Source organism: Neophocaena asiaeorientalis, unplaced genomic scaffold, assembly GCF_003031525.2.
Source record: "Neophocaena asiaeorientalis asiaeorientalis breed wild unplaced genomic scaffold, Neophocaena_asiaeorientalis_V1.1 scaffold92, whole genome shotgun sequence".
Classification (NCBI taxonomy): Eukaryota; Metazoa; Chordata; class Mammalia; order Artiodactyla; family Phocoenidae; genus Neophocaena; species Neophocaena asiaeorientalis.
The window spans coordinates 912,163-939,776 of NW_020174057.1; the positions used below are offsets into that span (position 1 = coordinate 912,163).

The following is a 27,614-nucleotide window of genomic DNA, read 5'->3' on the forward strand; positions in this document are numbered from 1 at the left end:
AGTTTCTACCTGGGATGATGAAAAAATCGTGGAGATGGATGGTGGAGATGTTTGCACAACGTTTTGAATGTACTTAATGCTACTGATGTGTACACTTAGAAATGATTAAAATTGTAGATTTTACATTATGTATATTTTACCACAATAGAAAATGTATACAGATCTTCCTTTACTTATGATGGGGTTATGTCCCAATAAATGGGTAAACTCATCAGAGGCTGAAAATATCTTAAGTCAAAAATACACTTAATATACCTAACGTACCAAACATCAGAGCTTAGCCTAGCATACCCTAAACATGCTCAGAACACATACATTAGCCTGCAGTTGGACAAAATCATCTAACACAAAGCCAATTTTATACTAAAGTGTTGAATAGCTCATGTAATTTACTGCATACTGTACTGAAAGTTAAGAACAGAACGGCTGTCCGGGTCCCGAATGGTTGTACGTATGTGGGTTGTTTCCCCTCATGACCATGAGGGTGATGCGAGCTGCAGTTCACTGCTGCTACCTCACATCACAAGTATTGGACTGCATATTGCTAGCCAGGGAAAAGCTCAAAATTCAAAATTTGAAGTATGGTTTCTACTGAATGTGTATTGCTTTCATAATATCATAAAGTCAAAAAAATCATAAGTTGAATCATTGTAAGTCAGGGACCATATGCATATACTTTTTACTCCAAAATCCTATTCCTAAGAATTAACTCTGAGGATGGGTGAAACAGAAGGGTGAAATACATATGTTCTAGAACCCATCAACCTCAAGATCCATGAATATGGATCTAGTTATATAAATAGAGCCTGACATGACAAATACATAAAAGAAACTATTATGTAGGCATGAAATAAGACAGGGTAGACTTTTCACATAAAAATATCTCCATAGCATTATTGTTGAATGAAAAAAAAACAAGTTACAGAATGCTTGTGCAGTATGATCCCACTGATATAAAAATCCAAAAGTCTAACTATACATGAAAAAAATTTGAGATATTCTCCAAAATGTTAATAGTGGTTATTCCCTGAATGGTGAATTTGAGATGATTTTAAGATTATCCTCTCCACAACTTTCTGTACTAGTTGATTTGTTAACAAAGAATATTTCTAACCAAAATAACATGCTATTATAAATGAATGTTTAGCACTTTTCATATTAATTAAGGATGGTTAGGCCCTTGATACTTTCATAATAGATGTTTTCTGTATTTCCATTTCCATAGCAACAACAATACTTGTTAGAGAATCACATACAGTTTTAAAAGAGATGCATACCTCAGATAGTGGAGTTGCCTCTTCATCAGACAAAAACAAAGATACTATTTCAGAGCAACATTCAATAATCATGTTCTAGAAATAATAAGACAATATAGTGAGGTTCATCTTATTGGTAAAATACTAGATATTTTAATTACAAATTAGTTATTTCATTTGTATTTTGTTACATCATTCCCTAATTCCCAGGATGAAACTTAGAGGGATTCAGAGGTCACAATCTTTTAAGTAATTAGGGTTATTTGAAAAGATACAAAATAGCCACAAACTGTAAGATTCAATGACAAATAGTAAATTATTTTAGGATTCTTTCCCTGCAAAATTCACAATTAAAATTCATGTGTTAGAGAAGAACAAGTAAAGTAATTCACACCAGAATAAGATTTTGGAAGATCACTTTTCTTCTGAGAAGAGAGCCCTGGAATAAAGAGGTTCAGATCTGAGAAAGGGTTTAAGCAGAGGTGAACAGCTGGGAATCGAGAAAGAAATGGAAAGAGAAAACGAAGAAGAAGAAGAGAGAGTTGATATCATACGTGGTCTATTGCTGAGGACACTGCCGCAGCCCCTACTGTTTGGACGCAGCGTGTTTCTGTGTGGACATCTGACCCAAGAAAGATCTACCTATGGGCAGGGTTGAATCAATCAGATTCTCCGTCATTGTAATTTCATATAAGGAAGGACAACAGAAGAGAGTTATCATCAGGACTGGCCAGATGAGCTGAGAGGTCGCAATACGGAGTTGGAGAAGGCACCTAATGGGCTAGATGTAACATGAGTGAGCAAGAAACAGAGATAAATGAGAACTGACACCGCCTGTGGGACTGAGTGCAATCTTGGCTCCCGACTCTCCAAGTTTCACTTTCTGTGGGGCCCACTGTGTTTTGTCCCCAGTCCTTGGTTATGCACGAGCTTACTTACCATGCCCTGACAAATACTGCCTCCTTACCAAACCTACTTCATTTGAGCTAGCATAAGTAGTTTTTCTTTACTTACAACTAAAGGAGTCACGATTATAAGACTATCAGACGCTATAAAACTCAGAGGAAAACACAGGAAGAACACTCTTTGACATAAGTCACAGCAAGATCCTTTTAGACCCACCTCCTAGAGAAATGGAAATGAAAACAAAAATAAACAAATGGGACAAAGTATAATGAACAGGGAATACTTCCTGGAGAAAGGGTCATATAAACTGAGGTATGAAAGAGTAGTAAGACTTCAACTGGCAGAGAATGGGGACAAGGGCATTCCAGATGGAGCAATGAAACAGCAGATATTTAAGGAACATAAAGAACTTGATACGGTCTTTACTGCTGGTGTGTATAGGAAGCACGGTGGTGAGAAATAAGGCTGAGAGGTGTACTTATAACAGGACACGTAAACGTAAGGAATTTGGATTTTGTTGCTTAGGAAATTGAGAGGCACTGGACTGAGGGGATAATGATCTGACTGCTTTAAAAAGACAATTCTGGGGCTTCCCTGGTGGCACAGTGGTTGAGAGTCCGCCTGCCGATGCAGGGGACACGGGTTCGTGCCCCGGTCCGGGAAGATCCCACATGCCGCAGAGTGGCTGGGCCCATGAGCCATGGCCGCTGAGCCTGCGCGTCCAGAGCCTGTGCTCCGCAACGGGAGAGGCCACAACAGCGAGAGGCCCACGTACCGCAAAAAAAAAAAAAAAAGACAATTCTGGCTACCATGTAAAGCTGAACTGGACTAGGAAGAGATAAGAGAAAGAGAAATTAGCTAGGAGGCTACTCAAGCTGTTTGGGCAGGAAGTGATCATGGCCAGAAGTAGGGCAGCTTCCATGGGACCAGAAAGGATGGAGGGCAGGCAGGACATCCAGCACTGACTGGGGGACACCAGCTTCCTATGACGAACTTTCCAGGCTCCTGGTCCACTTTACTAGACAGAGGTGAACACCCATCCTGGAGTACATTCTTACATATTCTTCTTATTTATCCAAATTTCTATATTTCTAATTGAGTTCTTAGGACTGGTTAAAGTATATTTTCTTTCTATACAAAAGGTTTCAATAATAGCTGTGATGGGTTACTGTCATGATCTCATCAAGAGCTATCAAGCAAAATGACACTGTCTGTATCATTAATCACTTCCATAACAGATGAAGACAGCCATGTTACCTGATGAATGCCTTCCGTGGCTTGTCTCAACATTTATCAAACACAAATTTCGCCTCAACAACGTTCTGTTTCTTTGGCATCATTTGAGGTAAACCACATACACACTTGGGAAACTGGCTGATTCGATGTTGGGCTGTGGGAAACCTCCCGTGATCTTGCTGCCACAGAAATGAAGACAAGGAAAGCACTGAACTCAACAACCCCAGGCAGAAGGCGGCTGGAGGGATGGTGCAGTTGGCAAGGGGCCTGGGAGGGCACAGACGGACCCCTGCTCAATCTCTGTCACTTTCCCTTAAAGAGGAGCATCTGTTGATTTGATGAGGGATAGGCTTCTGAGTGACTTCCAAAATAACAGAGCCAACATTTTGACTTAGTTGAAGTCCTCATCATTGTTCACCCATTTTATGGGAAAAAACTTCCTAAGTTGTTTTCCATCCTCCAAACTCTTGCTTCCCTCATCCCTCCTTCACATGCCATCAGGGTTATCTTAGCAAATTTCAGGGTGGACCATGAGATGCTCTTCCGGGCATTGCTCCCAGCTTTTCCTACGGCCCACGTCTAGCCCTGCCTTCCCAGGGCCCTACATTCACCCTGCACTCCTGCCACCCTGAATACAACATCCAGCTCTATGAGTTCACCTCTCATCTCTTGCTGTATCCTCAGTCTGGAGTAAGTGCTCTCCATAGGTCTCCAACTAGAAGTTGGTTACTGGGCTAGATATCAGAGAAGACACCTGAGCAAAGGAATTCAAAGTCAAGAGAGAGGAAGAGACACAGAAAGAGATAATGACCAAAACAATAGAGTCAGGGCACAGGGTGCAAGGAAACATGGTTTTTATTTCAGTCTACAGGGGCTATAAAATGCTACCTGTGCTACTGAAGCAAGCACAAAGTCTAGCTCAACTCCCTCTCTTAACACACACACACACACACACATACACACACACACACACCCCTATGTGAATCAGTTTTTTAATGATGAATTAGAATAGTTTGCATCAACAGCTCCACCATTGAGAAGGAGGATATCAGCAACCTTGCCCTTTTGTATAAGTGTAGAATCCAGATAATGGGGGAAACAGGAAAAGGGGAAGGTGTCAGAGAGACTAAGCTGAACTTCATAACGAACAGCTGAACCAGATTCACTTTGTTATAAAGCAGAAACTAACACACCATTGTAAAGCAATTATACTCCAATAAAGATGTTATAAAAAAAAAAAAAAAAAAGAGCTGAACCAGAGCGGGAAGGGGAGAGGAGTCAAAACACTCCATGCAGACTGAGTTGGAGGGAGAGGTTTAGGAGTCTGAACCAATGAGGCAGAGGTTGGAGAGCTGCCACTGTGAACGTCAGAGAGGCACTAAGAGTAAGGCAGTTGGGAGAAAGGAGATTTAAAAGAAGTTATGCTGTATATGATGAAAGGATTCCCTCTCAGATATTCTTACGAGAGACTCATAAGAATAAGGTTTAGATTATTTTCAATGGTTTTGAACATTAAATTGATGTTTCTTTGAATGCCAGACTTTGCTTGCTAAGAGAGGGCCACCGGGCAGCTGGGCTCATTATGAACGACATCTGGGTACCTATGGTCACACTCACACAGTGATTAAGCTCCTCCTGACAGGGGCCTAATTGTACTGATTTCAGTATGTCCTTATCTCCTCAAGCCTGGAAAATTTTTGCACGTAACGGTTTCGCAAAGATAACGTGTTAATTGATGCTAATGTTCAGTTGTATTTTGTTCTATGTTTTCATAGTACTTTGATACTGGGGACATGTTGACTATATATAATTGCCTGGTACAATCCGGGCATCCCACACGTGTTTGCTGAACTCATCTTAGGTGACTTGGTCAATATATTTTAGGCTTATCAGTATGTTATCATTCCAAAAAAGGTGCTTGTGTCATGAAATCAGAATGGTTTGCACCTTTTATATGCTTTAAAACACCTGATATGCTCTGAAGATACCCCATAAAGCTGTGAACGACAGGTTAAAACAACCCAGTGATTCTGAGCCACTGTTGTCCATTTTGGAAGAAGGACATGTTTTCAAGCCAGAAGTGACTGGAACACCTGTTCTGTAGCCCTCCCAAAACATCTTAAATTAATACCTGTGTTCTCAAGCTTTTGGCTTATTCCAGACCATAGGGATTTGGGGGAGAGAAAACAAAAAAAAAAAAGGAAGGGAATGAGAAAGAGAACAAGATTCACCACTTCCCATATCAACCAAAGGTACATTTTCTGGACCTTTATATTTAACAACCCACCAAAAATCCATACTGAGATAGAAATAAATATATTTCATTATAGAAGTTATGAAATCCTGTCCAACTCCCAAACAGAATTGATCTCTTCAAGTGTCCTAGTTAACTTCTCATTAGCTCCAAGTGAAGGTTGTCATGACGACAAACTGGCAGATTTTAGTCCCTGGAATTGATTTGATAGAACCTAGAACCTAGCTGTTCCTTTTTTTCTTTTTTTTCTATGTGCTGGTTAGTATATAGGGAAAAAAAAGAGAAAAGTTTATATATTCCTTCCGTTTCACAGCTTTCAAATGTTGTGAATTAATTTGTTTGCTAATTCACCTAAACTAAAAAGAGCAGATTTTTTTCCATTTTGCGACATTCTTTCACATATAGAACTACCAGAACTGGAACACATCTCAAAATGCCCTAATTAAAGCTGAAGAAACACTTTTTAAGTTGGAGGATAAAATAAACTCAAAAACACAGAGGAGGGCTTCCCTGGTGGCGCAGTGGTTGAGAGTCCACCTGCCGATGCAGGGGACACGGGTTCGTGTCCCGGTCCGGGAAGATCCCACATGCCACGGAGCGGCTAGGCCCGTGAGCCATGGCCGCTGAGCCTGCGCGTCCGGAGCCTGTGCTCCGCAACGGGAGGGGCCACAACAGTGAGAGGCCTGCGTACCGCAAAAAAAAAAAAAACCCAAAAAAACCAAAAAAAACACAGAGGACAACATCAGGATTGAAAGCAGTTTGTTCTACTCAGGGACTGAGTTACTCACATATATCACTCAAGTCAGGACGTGAGAGCAAGTCACAAAGCTTGGCTAAGGCAAGGTGGGCCGTCTGGATTCTTCCCTCCGCTTGCATTCAAACGCCCCTACTTGCCCCTATTTATTCCTGATTTGTTTACATTCATAGTCAACTTCTTGGCTCAGGCACTGGGCTCATTGTGATGAACTTGATACCGATATCTGACTCCCAGGAAAATTCTGATGGCTCTCATTCCAACCAAGGGACAATCTTTTCATCTCAGCAGTAACTGAGTGAAAGGATCCTGTTTAGAGATGAGGAGAAAACTAGTCCCAGGAAACATTAAGTGACTGACCCTCGGTAGTAAAGCTGAGTGGCAGAGCACAACCTATAATCCTTACTCTTACGGACACTCGCCCTCCTGTCTCAGACAATGTAAGTTGAAAAGACAAATGGGTTCAGGAGAAAAATAATCATTTGCCTTTTATGGACTATATAATAATGGATTCAAGGACAATTTCAGCAAAGAACAGTCTAGGTTATGGCTCAAAGGCAGCAAATTGATAAGTTTGGTCTATGACTAAAAAACTGTGATTGTAAGTGATCTACTAAAGAAGTTCGAAAACGAAATGAGCTGAGTTCTTGAAAACAGATATGAAAGGGCAACAATGCACTTTAGGAGAAGAATTACATATATGAATCTCATGAGTTTGAGATATCTGATCTACTGGGATATTTATTCTGAGTACTCAGAATATCATTACTATAGTTAAACATCTGGTAATTTGTGTTGTAACATTTGAGGACACAATAAAGGATGTGCAACTAAAATTCTAAGATATCAGTTCTATGATCAATGTAGGCACAGAGCACAGGTGACATAAATTCTGGAAAGCTGCTTTTTGCAAAGACTAACTGTTCTTGCCTGATAATCCTCTTACAGCTGGACTTGTTGCTTTCATAATATTGAAAAATGCACTCATTCACTCCACTGGTAAATTCAGAGTGAAAAACACCAACAAGTATATTCTACAGATCAGGAGAGTTGCCAACTTTTGCACTTTCACATAATCGATGTAAAGATAACATAAACAGGGCTTCCCTGGTGGCGCAGTGGTTGAGAGTCCACCTGCCGATGCAGGGGACACGGGTTCGTGCTCCGGTCTAGGAAGATCCCACATGCCGTGGAGCGGCTGGGCCCGTGAGCCATGGCCGCTGAGCCTGCGCGTCCGGAGCCTGTGCTCCGCAACAGGAGAGGCCACAACAGTGAGAGGCCCGCATACCGCAAAAAAAAAAAAAAAAAAAAAAAGATAACGTAAACAAGAAAACAAAAAGAGCCATACCAATAATGCTCTTTAAGAATTAAAAATATTTTGTTATTGGTCAACAATTGAATATCAAACTAGCAGAAACTGATTTTTTAAAAAAGATACAGCAGAGCAAAAATAAAGATCCTAAAAGCTTTCAGAGAAGAAAAACAGAGATGGGACCCAAGTGGCTGGGAATTCAACCAGAAAAGCAGCAGAGGGAGGTCCCAGAATCAGAGCTGTGATGCAGGCACTGGGGGCAACCAGTCCTTAACCAGAGCAGGAGAGGGGCCTCCAGGAAGGAAAAGAAGAGTTGAGCCATAAATATAAACACTTCGGTACAAATCTATGGATGAATATATGACAGGTCCGATGTAATGATCAGAAAGAAGTTAATAAAAAAGACAAGTGAAGAAAAATCAAACCTTATACAGGAAAGGAAAATAACCACAGTACATTGTGACTTGGCTGTGAACATTGTTTACGGGGTTATAATGACGTAAACACTGAATGCTGATTTAATTAAATTCTGTGATATAACAATATTTAGAAAGGATGGGGAAAGAAGAAGTTGAGGAGAAGTATAGGGAATCCTTGTATAGTAAAATCAATAGATATTATATAAAACTGATTTATCAAGAAAAAAATAATTATTTTTGGCTGTCATTAGCACTATTCAACAATTTTTCCAGCTTTCCTCTTTCAAAGCTGGTAGCAGAATTGTTGGCATGGCTCGTGACTTACTTGGCCAGTGAAATGTTAGTGCAAGTGATATGATGGAAACTCAAAGAGCCAGGGTGTGGTTTGCCCCTTTTCTTCCCTCCTGCCCAGTGACTAGGGATGTTCCAGAGGATGGATGTGCCACCAGCCTGGAGACCCACTTGGATTTGAAGGGTGTTGGTTATCTTGCTTTTCATGACTGATCCTGCATATTATTTATAGACTTGCAAGTAAATAACAAAAGGAACAGCTGAAAGAGTTGAAAATGGTCTGCTCGCAGGACTGTGGGGTGTGGACAGGTCGAACAGGAGACTGTCCCTTTTCATTTTAAACCTTGTACATCTATTTGATTAAAAAGAAAAATAGCCATGGTACCTACAGAACATATATCTCAATCAACCAGATGAATGTGCAAATGGAAATTCAAAGAGCAAGTGATTAGGGGAGAACAGGTATTCCCTGCTCCTCTAATTTCCATACAGGGTAAGGAACTTCCACTCCACTCCCGAAGGAGGAGGGACACTTCCAGCTTCTTTTGGACGCAGCCAGGAGAGCGGAGTCACTTATCTGATTGGTGAGTTTGGGAAAAGCAAACTAGGCTCAGCCCCATTGGGTCAATCTTTGCTTACATTTTTTAAGGCACCCTGCCTGCGGGACTATTACTCTCTACTCCTCCATGCAGTCAGCCAGGCAGTCAGCAGCGGAGTGGGGGAAATCCTACAGCTACACAAGTGTGCTAGATTATTGTGTGACTAGGTGGGCAAGTCTGCCTAATTCAGGGGTGAAATATTAATAAGCTTGTTTGGCCAGAGATCCAGAGCCATGTTTGCTAATCAGCTTTGTCGGTAATGATGCCAGTGTTTGAGATCTCCATATATCAGTTTCCTGTGTCCTATTTCTCAATGGGTTGAGAACTCAGAAGGAACTCCTCCAAAACATGAATATCAGTCATCACTCAACTCTGTAATCAGATTAATAACACACTATAAGGATAATGCCTTTTTTTCTAGTTAGAAAAATACAGATGTGTAGAAAAAGTCTGAAAGATATATGCTTATCTATATTTTCTAATTTTTCTTCCCATATTACTTGGGTAATAAAAATGCTCAAATACTAGACTTAGAATTTAAAAGTAACATTATGAACTTACAGAGCATTGTTTTTTAGGATTCATGGTTATAGCTGAATGATTTATCTAGATTGGCTTTGTTTTCATTTACCATCAGTTTCTTATAATTGGTATGCTTAGAAGAGCTTTGAAGAAAACATTACTTATGTGTCCAAAAGTTGGGTTATATCTGGTACTCTAAGTAGAGAAAGTACAGGCCAGAAGAACCACACCGTTCAAGTTTAGTTACATAGTTATGCTCTGATAAAGTAAAAAATAATTTCATTATGTATAATGACATCCATCCTGCAATGGCAATAAAATGTTCCATTATTTAATAACCTACTTCCATTTCTCTACCAATTGATTCCTCTTCTGTTTCTTCTACTTGAGATACATTTTCATTTGAAGTAACTTTAGGAGTTGTAGGCAATGCTATTTCAGCGATTTGCGTAAGATTAGATAATTTCTCGTGAACTGAAATAACTCTAAAAATAACAAACATGTATGCATTTTACTTGAAAAGTGAAGTAAGGCATTCATTTATTCCCAGAATCAATAAAACATGTAAAGTAAGTCCTTAGTTATTTAACACTTAGATTTCTGGCACCCCCAAACATCATTCAATCATTCCTTCATTCAAGAGACATGAGAACAGAGACACAATTCTCACCTGCATAGTGGTTATGATCTAGTTATATGCTCAGACAGATTTATAATCATAAACTGGCAAAGACACAAAGCAAAAAAAAAATGTAGACATCCAAAATATTTGCTTAAGATGAAAATAAAGAAAATAAATATCTACATGGGCAAAGAAATACCAGGCAATGACAAAAGATCTACTCCTACTTAAACTCAGTGCCACGCTCTGATTGGCTGGCTGGCCTGAAGCTAAGAATTAGGACAAGTCAGCAATGGCTCTAAGAGACGGTTCAACGAGCCCACACAGTGACATGTACTGTGTGGGGATTGGGGGTAGGGAGAAGAATCAAGTAAAAAGGAAAAGCTAAAGCCGAGGAAGAGGGCAGAGGACGCACTGGCAATTGTGCGCAGGACAGAAAGCTTCTGGAGCCACGGTCCAGTGAACCATGGAGGCGCTGGAGACAGAGGTTAACTAGTGAATGCAGTCAGAAGCTGGAAAAGCATTGAAACAGCTGAAGGAGGCAAAGAGCCACCTGCAGGGCTCCCAGTGACTCTAGGATACAGGCACGTAGAGCGCAGGTGCGCACGTATTCGTGCGTGGGTGTGCGGGTCTCCATGCAGGGGCGGAGGGAAATTTTTATGAAAATGAAGGAGATGATGCAAAAAAGCAAAATGACATCAGGGGCAATTGCAGGAACGTCGATTTCCCCAGCTTCCCGCAGCATGCTCTTCCTTTGCCTTCTATAGGATGATCAACAAGAGCAATTCCCCATAGACTGATCGTGACCCTCATAAGAACACAAGGAACTCCACCCTAGGTGGGAGAAATACTGTCACCAAGGGATGAATCAGATGAACGTTTGTCAGGCAACTTCCTCTATAATAGCCTCAGTGACAGGGGCATGTCCCTAACTTTAGTCACCCTACCATTGATCATAAACACACCAAAATCAAGAACTTTTTGGAGTAAAACAAGAATCCTGTCAGTTTGTTTACATTCTGCTCTGCAGAAATTATAATCATTTTTATCATGTGGTTCTGAAAAAAAAAATTCTGCCATGTTTCTGGATGTACAAGGAAAGAACATAATTTCCTAACTTTGTGGCTTAGCTGTGCTGGTATAGTCCTGTGTCTAAGATTTTCCACCATGACACTGAAAAAAATTTTAAAAAGGAAAAGAAAAAGAAAGTTGACTGAATAATTGAAGGTATGCCAGCTCTTGAAACATCTCTTGTTTTATTCTCTTTCATGGAGAGGCCAAAGAGAAAGAGTTCTTCAAAATGGAAATCAAGGACCAGGAACCAGACTCTCCAGGTAAGGATGGAGAAGTGCCAAGTCCCTGCACTCAGTACGTGGTGAGCAGGGCAAAGAGCTGACACTGACGGACACAGGAGGCCATGATGAGACTTAATATTTGCCCAGTGCTTTCAGCCTTTCAAAGTATCTGCATACATTTTACATGCATACAAAGTATATGCACACACTGTCTGGCTTGATCCTGACAGTAACCCCAAAAGGTAGGCCAAATATTATTTCCATCTCAGAAATGAGAAAATGGAGGCTGAGGTCGCAAGGGCAATGAACAATGGAATCAAAACTAAATTAACTAAGCAAAGAAAAAAAGTGAAAAACAAACAAGGAATTTGGTAAGATGAAATCAGAAAAGAGAGAAACCAGGCATGAACAAAAATTAGAGTCTCCATCCCCTGTTTGAAGGAGAGGGAGGAAAACAGAGTGGCTGATGCAGAGGCTTTTGACTTGGGGAACAATACAAAATAGGATTGGTCAAAGAGGAAAGGGTGAGACCAGGATGGCAGTGGAGTTTGGGCTTAATTTTGCAACTTAATACAGAGCCACATTAAGTTCTTTTTAAAACACACCCCAAACTACAGGCAAAATATAGTACAGACAACATCTTTGTACTGTCTGTAATCTTTATGAAGTACCAGAAACGATTCCTCCAACAACTCTAGGTCCTATTATTATTATTCCCATTTTACTGATGAAGAGACTGAGGCACAGAGAGGTTAAGTAACCTGGTCAAGTTTGCTGAGATAGGAAGATACGAAGGGGCACAACCAGCATTTGAACCAAAACAGGCTGGATTCAGAGTTCATGCTCTTACCCACTGCAATATCATATTCTGCTAAGTAAAAGGAAGACTTTTCCAAAAATGTCTTCTAAAAGTTCGCCTGTGATTTACCTTGTATATTACTGAAACAGTCAATATTATGAAAGTATCAGCAAAGAGCTGTGGATAATCCATCTTTACTTGCCTGTCTAGTGGAATCCAGAAAGAGCCAACATATACACTGTTGTAAGCAGTAGATGTAACATCTGAAATATTCAGGGGCTTCATATTATAGGCATACAACAATAACACCTATAAGAAAATTAAAAGACATAGAAAATGTTACATCAAACTTACACTTTGCCTCAAAAACTGCAGCATCAGTACTCAAAATAGTGTCATTATACTTTAAAAGGTTTTTCTTTGGAAGAGAAAAATGAGGGGTTTTTTTTTGTTTGTTTCCAATTCACTTTAAACAGAAATGATATGAACAAGAATTGTGCAAAGGTTATGAGATGAAAATAAATGCTAGTTGGTACCAAGGTTATATTATTTTTGATGACTGACACTTCTTACTGCAGTTAAGTTTAAATTTCAGCCTCTGAAGGCCCTCTGCAACAAGTTCTAATGTATATTGTACCTGGTGAATATCCAACTTTGTTTCTTGTTCCTTCTCCATATGCCCCTTTCCCATCAGTGGTCATAGGTACGTTTGTGCATTCACTTATGCTGTTCCCTTCCTGTTCTCTCCGTGTATTCCATCCACACACAACTTACCAGCCCCCATCTCTAAGATGAAACTTCTCCTAATGACTCATGCTTTAGTAATTTCCCTGATGTTTGAACTCTGAAAATTCTTAGAGTCAGTCCCACACTCTACAGCACCTATTTACAATCATGAATTCACAGAATTTGAGATTCAGAGGACCTTAGAGGTGGTCTGCTCTAAGTCCTTCCAAGAAAGCTGAGGTCTAGAGCTGACAGTCAAAATTAACTAATTAAATGTATGCATTTATCTCCGCTTCCTCACAAATCAAACTAAAATAAGAGTAAAGGGATTCTGGGAATTCCTGGCGGTCCAGTGGTTAGGACTCTGTGCTTCCACTGCAGGGGGCATGGGTTTGATCCCTTGTGGGGGAACTAAGATCCTGCAAGCCACCTGAAGTGTGGCCAAGAAAAAAAGAATAAAGGGATTTTTTTTTCTTAAAGGCATAAATCCACAAAGACAGAAGCAAGAGAGACAATGAAGCAGATGAGAGATGTTAAAAACATTTTGAAAGCACCTGAAACATTTGAAAGCACCTCTGCTTAGTCAGCAGAGAGGAAAGGCTGTGTCCCACCTGCCTTCAGAGGGGCTGCCAACAACAAGCACGACCAAGAACCTTGAAAGCCTTGGGGACAACCTCCCTCCCATCCCTTCTCCGAGTCCATCCAACCAGGAGACTCCCTCCCTCCTTCCCTGCCTCTCCTCTGCTAGCCAAACTTCTTCCATTTTTCTCTCTGCTGAGGTTAAATCAAAGATCTATGCTCAGGAGGGACATGAGATTACAGAGGTGGGGTGCTGAACTGAAAACATTGGAATGAAGTGAAAGTCTATATTCTGGACAAGAGACATCCCTCTACCCCACTCCAGCCCCTGCCCAGAACATAGAAAACGAAGCAGTAGTCTAAAAGAGTCCTCTTTGGGGAAATTTACCAGATGAAGAGAAAAGACCTACAGATACTGACATTTCAGGATCCACCAATGAAGCTGCTAGCTCCCACAGTCACCCGGCAATGAGGTTAAAAGTCCATAAGCCTGACTCAGTATGCTTCTCAGTGCCTCAAACATGAACAGACAGCCAAGGGTCACTAGACATGAAATGAAAGGTAGAGACCAAAACTAATGTAAGAAAAGGAATTTGGAGAATCAGATACAAGATAGAGAGCAGAAGAAAACATCACTGAAACCATAATTAATATCCTCAGAGAGAGAAAGGCCAATATTGCATCTATGAAATAAGAACACAGTGCTATTAAAATGAAAGAGAATACGAGCTTTTAAAAATTAAAAAATATGATAATCACAACTAAATAATCAATAAAAGATTTGAAATATAAAGTTAAATATATCTCTCTCCAAATAAACCTAAATTTAAAAACATATATAGGGGAGAAAAGATGAGAAAAGTAAACATTCAATCTAATAGGCTCAATATCTGAATAACAGAAATTCCAGAAAGTGCAGAGATCATCAGAGGGAGGAAATTATCAAAGAAAAACGTCTCCACGAACTGAAGAATATACTTCACATATTGAAAGGGGCACCCTAAGAATCCAGCACAATACCCACACCGAGGCACATCATGGAATTTTAGAACAGGGGACAGAGGGCAGATCCTCAGAGTTTCCAGAGGAAAAAAGTCACAAAGAACTAGGAATCAGAATGGGAACAGAACTCTCAACAGCAATACGGGATTGCCAGAGATAATGAAGCAGTGCCACCCACATTTTGAGGGGAAATAATTTTCAACCTAGAATTCTATGCCTAGGCAACAGTGAATTAAGCATTAAAATGATGCTTAATTTTTGTCAGACATAGAAGGCCTTAAACTCCTATAAAAGTTCAGGGTTAATTTTAGTCTGTTGCAACCTTGCTAATCATCTCAGGGGACTGAAGTCATGGAATTATTCCGTGGCGAAACCGGAACAGAATGTACTAAATAGTGACTGTAGCCCTGTTTTAGGGTCTGAAACACACAAAGAGGCAGCCAGCTAATCAGCATTTTTTGTAGAAAATGCGCATGTTGATGATTTACATCTGAATTCTATTGTTACCTTCACTTCTCTCAGTGAGTCTGGCTCACGCCTGGTTTTGACTACATGATCAGAGAGGTACAAAAGACTCCTCTCCCAGGTAAGACAGCAGCTTTCTTGAAACCAAGATATCTCACCGTATTTCGGCGGTTCATGACCCACAGATGACGTGTGTCCCGTGCAACTGAGAGAGGACCCAGGAAGCTGCTCCTGGGTATCTTAGTCTCTCCTTTAGTCTGAAATCAGAATTAACTTGAATAAAGTAGGTCAATATGTAAACAATAAAACACTAAACTCACTCGCACAGTTGTTGTGAGCCAGAGCTCTGGAGCCGGGGTGCCTGGGTTCGCCTCCATCACTTACTGGCTGTGTGATCTTGGGCAAAATATTAAAACATTATGCTTCTGCTTTCTCATTTGTAAAATTAAGATATGGTAATCCCCATCCCATGGATCAGGGTGAGGATTGAGTGGGTCAATGTGAAGTGCTTTAAGCGGTATTTAGAGCATTACTGTTGTCATTTTTAGCCCCATGATCACTACTGGCTCCTTACCCTTCCTGGATACCTCATTTTCTATATTCTCTTGGACCTGCTGCTAATCCCAAACCAGCTTTCCATCTAATCCCCCAGCCTGTCCTCATCTAATCCACTTAGTTTTTAGTTGATAATAGTGCTTAGTTCTATTCCCAACTTGTCTTTACTCCTCAAGGATAAGTTATATAACCTTGCATACTCAGGACTGGATTCTTCAGGAGGCAATACGCCCATGATAAAATTTCCAGTGTTCCTTTATTCACTTCTGAAAATATTCTTTTTTTTCAATGGAAAAAAAGTGATATTGTTTTGACGAACACTGAGGAATACTATATTTAAAACTGCCTTGTATGTTCATCATTATCAAGTAGGATTTATCTCAGGGATGCAAGGATGATTCAGTATTTGCAAATCAATGTGATGCACCACATTAACAAACTGAAGAATAAAAATTATATGATTATCTCAATAGATGCAGAAAAGGCTTTTGACAAATTCAATGTCCATTTATGATTAAAAACTCTCAACAGAGTGGGTATAGAGAGAACATACCTCAACATAATAAAGGTCATATATGACAAACTTACAGCTAACATCATGCTCAATGGTGAAAAGCTTTTCCTCTAAGATCAGGAACAAGATAAGGATGCCCACTATGACCACTTTTATTCAACACAGTATTTGAAGTCCTAGGCACAGCAATCAGATAAGAAAAGAAGATCAAAGGTATCCAAATTACAGAGGAAGGAGTAAAACTGTCACTGTTTGCAGATGACATGATCCTATATATAGAAATCCTAAAGACACCACAGAAAACTATTAGAACTCATAAATGAAGTCAGTGAAGTTGCAGGATACAAAATTAATATACAGAAATATATTGCATTTCTATACACTAACAATGAACTATCAGAAAGAGAAATTAAGAAAACAATCCTCTTTACAATTGCGTCAAAAAGAATAAAATACCTAGGAATAAATCTAACCAAGGAGCTAAAAGACCTGTACTCAGAAAACTATAAGACACTGATGAAAGAAATTGAAAACAACAGAAACAAATGGAATGATATACTGAATTCATGGACTGGAAGAATTAATATTGTTAAAATGACCATGTTACCCAAGACAATCTACAGAGTCAATGAGGTTCCTATCAAAATACCAATGGCATTTTTTCACAGAACTAGAACAAATAATTCTAAAATTTGTATGTAACCACAAAAGACTTCAAAGAGCCAAAATAATCTTGAGAAAGAAGAACAAAGCTGGAGATACCATGCTCCCTGATTTCAAATTCTACTACAAAGCTATAGCAATCAAAACAGTATGGTACTGGCCCCCAAACAGACACATAGACCAATGGAACGGAATAGAAATAAACCCAGAAATAAACCCACACTTACATGGCCAACTAATCTACAACAAAGGAGGCAAGAATATACAATGGGAAAAAAAAAACCTCTTTAATAAATGGTGTTGAGAAAACTGGACAGCTACATGCAAAAGAATCAAACTGGACTACTCTCTCACACCATATACAAAAATAAACTCAAATGGATTAAAGACTTAAATCTAAGACCTGAGGCCATAAAACCCCTAGAAGAAAACATAGGCAATATGATCTTTGACATTGGTCTTAGCAATATTTTTTTGGATCCATCTCCTCAGGCAAGGGAAACAAAAGCAAAAATAAACATGTGGGACTACATCAAACTAAAAATCCTCTGAACAATGAAGGAAACTATCAACAAAAGGAAAAGACAGCCTACTGAGTGGGAGAAGATATCTGCAAGTGATATACCTGATAAGGCATTAGTATCCAAAATATACAAAGAACACATGCAACTCAAGCTCAAAAAAAGCAACAACAAACAAACAACCTGGATAAAAAATGGACAGAGAATATGAGTAGACATTTTTCCAAAGAAGACATACAGATGGCCAACAGGCACATGAAAAAATGCTCAACATCAAACATTATTAGGGAAATGAAAATCAAAACCACAATGCTCACCTCACACCTGAAAGAGTGGCTATTATAAAAAAGAACAAATAACAAGTGCTGATGAGGATGTGGAGAAAAGGGAAGTCTCATGCACTGTTGGTAGAAATGTAAATTGGTGCAGCCAGTATGGAAAGCAGTATGAAGGTCCCTCAAAAAATTAAAGATAGAACTACCATATGATCCAGCAATTCCACTTCTGGAAAAAAACCACTAAATATACACATATATATGTGTATATATATACAAATATATATATACACATGTGTATATATATACACGTGTATATATATATATACACATATATAGTTATCAATATATCAATCAATCAAATATTTCTCAGCCATAAAAAATAACAAGATCTTGCCATTTGGGACAACATGGATGGACCTAGAGGGTAGTATGCTAAGTGAAATAAGTCAGATGGAGAAAGACAAATACCACGTGATTTCACTTACATGTGGACTCTAAAAAACAAAACAAATGATCAAATATAACAAAACAGAAACAGACTCATAGGTACAGAGAATACACTTGTGGTTGCCAGAGGGGAGAGGGGTTGGGGGATGAGTGGAATAGATGGGGGAGATTAAGAGGTACAAACTTGCAGTTTTGAAATAAATGAGTCACAGGGATGTAATATACAACATAGGAAATATAGTCAATACTACTGTAACAACTTTGTATGGTGACAGATGATAACTAGACTTTTCATGGTGATTATTTTGTAATGTGTACAAATGTGGAATCATTATGTTGTACACCTGAAACTAATACAATATTGTAAAACAATTTTACTTCAATAAAAAAAAAAAGAAAGAAAGAAAGAAAAAGAAGAAATCGTCTTGTCCTCACAGCCCAGGAACAGTGAAAGATGAATCCCTCTTCCACTAGATAGAGCTGATTTGTAATTTCCTCATCTTGATATCTTAATCACCTAACAAAATGCTTGGCACATAGTATGCACTCAATAAATACTTTATTCATTAGTTAGTAAGCAGTTGAGCTATATGTGGTTTGTAAAGAAATCAATATTAATACTGAAAAGACTTAGGTTCCCATTCTTATTTTTGTCACTAGTGAGTTGTGGTGTTGGTCAAATCATTTTACCCCTGTGGAACTTTTCTTCCTCATCTGTAAAATGAGAATGTCGATTAGGTGTTCTCCTAGTTTCCTTTCAGTTCTGACATTTGACCTGGGTGATACCAAAAGTCAGAGGTTACCAATAGAGCCCACTATATAAACTGGCAATGGAGTAATTTCTTGGAGAGTCATCATGAGAGCTGTAAGTTCACTGGTAGCACCAGCCTAGACCAGTGCTTCTCAACCTTAAATGTGCATACATTACTTGCACATTTTAAACTGTGCAAGTAAAACGAACATTCTGATTCAGTGGGTCTGAAGTGAGACCTGAGATTCTGCATTTCTAATGAGCTTCCAGGGGATGCCAGCGGGGCTGTTTCCTGACCACACTCTGCAAGGGCCAGGGACTATCAGATGCCTGCCTCATTTATGCAGCTTTTGTCTTCCCCAGCTTCCAGAAGTTGGATGTAATTTTGGGCCCCATCTGCAGGACCAGACTCTAGTTAATCACTTAGCCAACAAGTCCCAGAATCCAGAGGACCTCAGAGGGAGGTCCTGGGCATCTGTATGATCTCTAAGTTATAGCACTCCTGACATCCAAGTTGATAACATTGGGCTTTTGCTTTTGTTGAGACTTGATAATTTTCCCAGGAACCCTAGCTCATCTTTCACTACCCTGCTAGGCCTGAGCTTGTCTTGAATGCACAGCCTGTTTCTTTGGGACTCTGAAATAGAGTCTTGCTCTTCTTAGGGATTTAAAGCCCTCCAGAAAAGAGCACTGGCTCCATATTTCTTGTTCCCAGACTGGCTGGACTTCTGAATAAACTTATCTCCAAGGACTATTTCAGCTCTATCCAAGTTTCTGTTTTTACTTTGCCAGATGGAGTCTTCCTTTTCAGTGCTTTGCTTAACCAGACTTCTTGGACTTGATCACGCTTGTCTGCCTACATCTTCTGGGGCCTCTGAAGAACATGCCTTGGGCTGTCCAGCTGCCTTCAACACAACAGCCTTTGAGGTCGTTTGCTTCCCTCCAACTCAACAATGTGCTGAGTTGCTCCAATCCTGATTCATTGTCAACTAGCATTCCTCCATCCTGGTTCTCAGTTTCCTCTCTTGTAAAATGGGGCTAATGATAATACTCGGCCGTTTGGATCCATGGGTTTGGCATCCGTGGATTCAACATCCCGTGAATCAAAAATATTTTTAAAAATCCAGAAAGTTCCAAAAACAAAAATTTGAATTTGCCATGTGCTGGTAACTATCTACATAACATTTACATTGTATTAGGTTTTATAAGTAATTAAGAGATGATTTAAAGTATACAGGAGGATGTGCATAGTTTATATGCAAATACTATGCCATTTTATACAAAGGACTTGGACATCTATGGATTTTGGTATCTGAGGGGGTTCTGAACCAATCCCCTGTGAATACTGAGGGACGACTGTACCTACCTCATAGACGTGCTGTGAAGTTAATGAAGTAGAATACCGGGAACACAGTAAGCTCTACATTGGTGTTCATTATTGCTATTATCTTATGGGTTTCGTGAGCTTCACCCAGTTTTTCCAACATTAAACTCTACACTAAAGGTCTAAGATAATAACTAGATGAATGCTCACATACATGAATATTGAAAGCATCACACAAATTTCAGTGTTGTCTTCTGAAAACATAGACTCGCAGGTCTGAGAAGATCTAGCCCTCCCAAGTCAGCGTTTCCTGATTTGGTAGCTGAGATTTATGGCAGCAACTGAATCTTTTATCATGACCCAATACATACATACTCACTGTCAAAGGGCGAAAAATGTCCCTGAACTAAGATAGGAAAACTGTGTGTTCTGGGGGCTTCCCTGGTGGCGCAGGGGTTAAGAATCCACCTGCCATTGCAGGGGACACAGCTTCGAGCCCTGGTTCAGGAAGATCTCACATGCCGCAGAGCAAAACTAAGCCTGCGCACCACAACTACTGAGCCTACGCTCTAGAGCCCGTGAGCCCACGTGCCACGACTACCGAAGCCCACACACTTAGAGCCTGTGCTCCGCAACAAGAGAAGCCACACCAATGAGAAGCCTGCGCACCAAAACGAAGAGTAGCTCCCATTCGCCACAACTAGAGAAAGCCCACACGCAGCAATGAAGACCCAATGCAGACAAAAATAAATTAATTAATTAAAAAAAAAACTGTGTTCCGTGTCTTTGTGGCTTACGCAAATCACTCAAGCAACCTGTTTAAATCAGAATTCGTTAGTTGGTGCTCCACTTCTAATCTCTGTCTGACACCCGTTCATGCGCCCATGCTAATTGTCAGACATGGCTGTTGATTCATGAAACCTCGTTATTCTATTTATCAGCCACAGATGCAGTCTTAACATTAACTCCCAAGATCATCCTGCCCCAGACTGATAGGGATGTGATATTTCTACAACCTTGTGAAATGAACTTTATACTTTGTTCCTCATTTTTTAAAACTAACTATTTGGGTAAACAATCTGTTTCCCAACAATGTTATCCTTCCATACCCTTTCTGAATGGATATACTCTTTTATCACACCTTGTTGGTTCTCTTGCCAGCAAGTAAAGAAATTCTTCAGGATGCCGAATGTCAATCTAGAAATGTTCTTTTTAACAGTATCTGTCATGAAACAAAAGTTTCAGAAAACAACATTTTCACTTACTGTATGTGATGCATTCTGATATTGCCTTCTTATATTTAATTTCTTTAAAAAGATACTATTCATGACACACTATATTGACTCCATGAACCATGAGTATTCTTGGAACTTTGGTTTGAAAACTACTGCACTAAATTCCCCCAAAGAGACCACAGATTTATTATTTTAAAATGTATATGAAATATCTGGCAAGGATTGGGTATGGAAAGGGTGGGAAGGAGAGTACTTTCAAAATACGAGAGATAGCATTAAATGTTTCTGGGGAGTGATGTGTTCAAGTGTCTCTTTTTTGTATGAGTAGGAGGGATGTATAACCGACCAAGAGTTAGCAAAAGGTTGCCAGCCTAAGGAAGAAGAATGAAGAGGCTATTGGGAGAAGCGTGCTTGAGAGCAAAGAGAGGTGGGCTCTGGAGGTTTCCCCACCTGACACGGTTCATATGAGTCAAGGAGCAGCAGAAGTTACCAGAGCCATAGCTAGAGGGGACCGCGGTCAAGAGGTAGGAAGTACAGGAGCAGACCATGGCAGGAGGCAAAAAACACAGATAAAAAGTACTGAATAGGGTAAAACTATATGGCAAATGTTTTATGGGAAAGAGCCTGAGGCTCTTCTTAGAGACAGCAGTAATCAGAGGAGTGCTATAGTGGAAGGTTCCTCTGCAAAAGGTGGTAGTTAGACCCCCTGTCCCATTTTTAAAAGCTTGACTCTTCAAGACTCTCCTAGAATCGGAATCACCGTTCTACCTCCCAGAGTTCAGGCATTGATACTGAACTGCTCCCAAATACTTGCCCCCTTTCCTGCTCCCCAGTTAGCCCTGTTGCAAATGTCTATACATGTATATGAACATAGATATGGATACAGATATAGAGTTAGATAAAGATAATAAACATTAAAATAAGGAGTTTCGTATGTGATACAAATTTGTAAACAGCATTTAGAGAGAAAGTAAGTTTTTTCTCCTATTTGCTATGCACTTTAATTTTTGCTGGTTAGGCAGAGTTTACTCTCTCTTCTGCCCATTGTTGGCAGCTAAAGTATGTATAAGGAGATATTGTTGGTAAACTTTAAAAGGTGCTTTAAAATAATGCTTACCAAGTGTATTACATGTGTATTTGAAGTTATTAAACTTTCAAACAGCATAATAATGTGAAAATCATTTCACATAAGAATAATAAATGACAACTACTGTTTAGGTCGAGGGTTTACACAATTATCTCTAGGGTACCCATGATACAGAAAAGTTAACTAATCTACTGAAGGTTACAAAATTACTAAGTAACAGAGCTGGGATTCAAAACAGGAGTCTGATTTGCTCCATTCTGAGGGCTCTAGAGTCTGTGTTCTTAACCACTATACTAATGTAAGCAAAATAAATAAAAGAAAACCATTTGCAGTAAAACTGTGCAAGGACAAAGTCTCAAAAGTGGCTCGTGAAAGAAGTCAGAATATTTTTAAAGCAACAACAATTTGACTCTCAAGAGAACAATGGAAATGAGTAGATGACATTCTGAATGTACTGAAAGAAAATAATTTCCAATCTTTAATTCTTTACTCCATAAAAATTCATTTCACAGATAAATATAAAACAATGATATTTATCAGGCAAACAAAAATTGAGAGTGTTTGCCTCCAGAAGATGCTCACCACAAGAAATTCCAGAATATGTACTTCAACAGAAAGAAGTGATCCTAAATGGAATGTCTAAAATGCAAGAGGGAGTAGAAAGCAAAGCAAATGATGAATATGTAGAAAATTCTAAAGGAAAATAACTCTTGTATAAAACAATTAAAAATAATATTTTGGTTAAAAAAAGAAAATGTACAATAGTATCATTTAAGTCATTAGAGGAATAAAGATCATTCATTAACTTTTGACTGGGACTTCCCTGGTGGTCCAGTGGCAAAGAATGCAGGGACTTCCCTGGTGGTCCACCTTCCAATGCAGGGACACCGGTTCAATCCCTGGTCAGGGAACTAGGATCCCACATGGCACGGTGCAACTAAACCTGTGCGCCACAACTACTGAGCTCGCGTGCCTCAACTAGAGCCCACGCGCCACAAGCTACAGAGCCCATGTGCTCTGGAGCTCATGTGCCACAAATACAGAGCCCACGTGCTCAGGAGCCCTGGAGCCACAACTAGAGACAGAAAACCCGCATGCCGCAACTAGAGAGAAGGCTGCACACTACAATGAAGAGCCTGCGCACTGCAACAAAAAAAAATCCCACATGCCTCAACGAAGATCCCATGTGCCGCAACTAAGACCTGACACAGCCAAAAATAAATAAATCTTTCCAAAAAAAAAAAACGAAAGAAACTTTAGACTTTGATATGTTGTCCTGAGGGTAACCACTAAAAGCACAGCAAAAGAGTGCATAATTTCAAAGTTCAGAGAGGACAAATGAATGAAAAAAGTAATCAATCCCAAAAAAGGGAGAAAGACAGAAAACCTGAGGAAAACAGAAAATCTGAGACAAGTGAAAACACAAAATAATATGGTAGATTTAAAACCAAATATATTATTATTTACATTAAGTGTGAATGGACTAACTTCTCTAGTCAAAATACAATATTGTCAGACTGTATTTTAAAATATCCAACTGTATACCTTTATTTAAAAATACAATTAAGGGACTTCCCTCGTGGTCCAGTGGTTAAGAATCCACCTTCCAATGTAGGGAACTCGGGTTCGATCCCTGAGAACTAAGATCTCACATGCTGCGGGGCAACTAAGCCCGCACGCAGCAACTACTGAGCCCGTGCACTTTGGAGCCTGCATGCCACAACTAGAGAGAAGCCTGTGCACTGCAATGAAGAGTCTGAGCACCGCAATGAAATATCTCATGTGCCACAACTAAGACTTGGCACAACCAAACAATAAATAAGTATTTTGAAAAAAAAATTAAAACACAAGTACACAAACGGGTTGAAAGCAAAAGGTTAGAAAAAGAAATATTATGAAAGTAACAACCACAAGAAAGTCACTTTCCTCTAGTAATATCAAACAAGGCAGGCTTTATGAGGGAAATATCATTATTATGAAAAGGTCAGAAGTCACTGAATTCACCAAGAAGTCACAATGCTTATTAATCTGCACCTAAGAACAAAGCCTCCAATTAGGTAAAGTGAAATTTGACAGAACTAAAAGAAAGAACAAAACAACAGCAATCTCAGTGAGAGAATTAAATGTTAAAATCTCAGTACAGTTGACTCTTGAGCACACGGGTTTGAACTGCACAGGTCCCACTTTATGAGAATTTTTTCCAATAAATACGTATGATTATACTACACAGTCCATGGCTGACTGAATCCAAAATGTGGATATGGAAAGCCAACTGTAAAGTTACACATAGATTTTCAACTGTGAGGAAGGTCAGCACCCTGACTCCTATGTTGTTCAAGGGTCAACAGTAATTGATTAAAAAAAAATAAATCCCACCGAGGCATGTGGGATCTTTTGTTTTGATTTTCAAAAAAAACTAGAAAAATCACCAAGAATATAGAGTATCTTGAACAAGACTATACAAACTAACCTATTGGACATATATCAACACTGCCTCAACAACTGAGGAGAGCACATTCTTTTTAAGAGCAATGGAATATTTACACAATAAACACCTTCCTGGCAAAAAAAAAAAGCAAGCTTCAACAAATATCAATCATACAGAGCATTTTTTTTATTACCACAGAACAAAATAATCTACGAATAAACAACAAAAGATAACTAGAAAAGCTTCATATAGTTTGTAACTTAAGAAACATATGTTGAAATGACCCACGAGTCAAAGAAGAAATCACAATGGAAACTTCAAAAGTTATTTTTAACTGAAAGATGATGACAATACTATAATAAAACTTGTGGGATGAAGCCAAAGCAATATTTAGAGAGAAACTGATAGCTTTAAAATGCATAGATTAGAAAAGAAAGAACTAAATATTGAGCTAATATCTATCTCAAGAAGTCAGTAGTTAGGAAAAGAACACACACACACACGAAAAAAACAGTAGAAGATATTTAGGGTTAACGAAATAAAACTAATTAATGAGAAATCTCTGGTGACAATGACCAAGAAAAAAATGCACAAATAAGCAATATAAGGTGTGAAAAGGGATACTTCACTACAAATACACCAGATAGCTTAAAAATATGAGAGAAATTTTAAATAAAATGGGGAAATTCCTAGAAAAAGCAACTTAAGCAAAACTGACTCAAGAAGAAATAGAAAATCCCAATGTTCTATAAACAGGGGTGATAGTCAGAATACTTAAAACTTGGTTTGACAAAGGCACTAACCATTAGAACAGATATTAGCCCAGTCAGAACTGATACCAGCTCTGATAACCAGTACATTAGTACTATTGCTTAAAGACTGCCTCTAACTATGGAGAATTACATCACTAGTCTTATATTATCTCACAACAAAAACACAAGGGCTTTATTGATGAGCTCTTAGCAAATATCTGAGGAAAGAGCTTACTCCAAACTTACACAAACTTCACTATAGAACAGAAAAACATGGTTATATTTATCAACACATTTTAAGAGCCTAGCAAAAGCCTCATACAGAAAATATCTGACAAGGATAGCACAAAAAGGAAAAATTATAGTCCAATATTACTCTTGAAAACAGTGGCAAAAATTCAATATGAAACATTAGCAAACTGAATCTAGTAAAATGAATACATCATGACCAATTTGAGTTTATCTCAGGAGCACAAGGCTGATTTAACATTATAAAATCAATTACTATATTAAAAGAGATAAATGATAAAACCCTCTTAATAGATACAGTAAAATATTCATGATAAAACTTCCTATTAAGGTGGCAATAGGAAAAAATTTCCTTAATGTGATAAAGGATAACTACAAAAAAATATTAAACATCATATGTAATGGTGACACATTGGAAAGTTTCTCTTTAAGTTCAGGAAAAAGGAAAATGATCAATATGAACCCAGCTTTCCCAGGATCTCTTAATTATTTCACATTCATTCTGCTGGACAACATAGATTCTAAATTGCTGTATATTTCTGTCTATATGATAAGAGGATCTTCTCTACTCTTTAAGTTATAATGGCTTCATTAAACTTTATATCCAAATGTAAGATTTAGCTTTATAATTATATTACATACCATAGGTTCTGTTTCCTTTGGAGGTTTTTCCAGGGGAGGAATGTACCACTGAAAGCAAAGTTCTTTGTTTAAAGCTTGTGTTGCTACAACTGAGGACACCACATCTCCATACGATGGGCTGGCAAAGAGTTTTAATGATAAGTTGGAGTGTAGAGAACTGTCAGTTGTTCCTAACTAGGGAACAAACAGAAACATCAGCTTAATTGCTGGTAATGAATTTATTCAATATTTAAAACATTCATTCAATTTTCATTCAATATTGACTATTGGAAAACTCGGGGAATCATCTCAGCTTGTTTTATGGATGTAGGTCTTAAAACTGCCCCTGATTACCACAGAGAAGATTCTTTTATAGAAAAAATATATTTCAAAACCCAGTGAACTCAACAAATGTCTTCCACTTTGGTGAATATTCAAGAGTAAAGATCTAGAGGGAAAATGTCCATGCTATCATTTCAGTCTCAAGGTCACCATGTAGTCTAAGAACATCTTCTACTTTTCTTCTTGTTTATTCACTTGTGAAGATACTTAGGGTTTGGTTACAATTTATTATCTATTTTCCAATAGCATTCTTTGCAGTACCATATGCAAAATAAGACAGAGTTTTTGCTCTAAGAGGTTAAAATCCATTACTCTCATTCCCTCTTTAAATGAATGTAGCTGATTTGTAAGTTTAGTCTTGCTGGATCTGGGCCCAGCTCATCTGATGGAACTTGGTCCCTGAATCAGGAGTTTTCAAGAAACATAAATGTGTAGACTGCAATTGGCAACTTCATAAAATATTTACTTAGTTTTTTAAGGTAGCTAAGAAAGTAAAGCATGAATGATATCAACAAAATAAGAGTCTAGCCAGAGAGATAATAATGGTGATAATAATATCTCAACTCTATAAAGGCTTTTCTTCAATGGAGTACAAACTATTTTCAAAATTAATTTCTTGTTATTCCCAAGATTACAGCATGGTAGCTGGAAAGCAGTTCTTCTACTAAACTCTTGACATCTAAGGTGTCTCAAAGGCTTGGTGACCAAAGGGAACATGTCAGTGGCTAGAAAGAAATGCCTGGTGTTTCTATTACACTTTGTACCTTCCATTTCTGAGTCTATTCAAGATACAATAGAAGACTGTCAATG

At 38.8% G+C, this 27,614-nt stretch overlaps 1 protein-coding gene across 1 annotated transcript in view; it reads right to left on the minus strand.

Moving 5' to 3' along the window:
- The window catches only part of CFAP54 (cilia and flagella associated protein 54), a 288,982-nt gene that overhangs the window by 20,581 nt on the left and 240,787 nt on the right, over positions 1 to 27,614 (minus strand). Inside the window, exons 64-67 of the mRNA XM_024754400.1 lie at positions 26,484 to 26,657; positions 12,468 to 12,574; positions 9,893 to 10,034; positions 1,278 to 1,352 (exon numbers count right to left, since the gene is read on the minus strand). Of these exons, the coding sequence (XP_024610168.1) occupies positions 1,278 to 1,352; positions 9,893 to 10,034; positions 12,468 to 12,574; positions 26,484 to 26,657 (498 nt within the window). The remainder of the gene's footprint in view (positions 1 to 1,277; positions 1,353 to 9,892; positions 10,035 to 12,467; positions 12,575 to 26,483; positions 26,658 to 27,614) is intronic.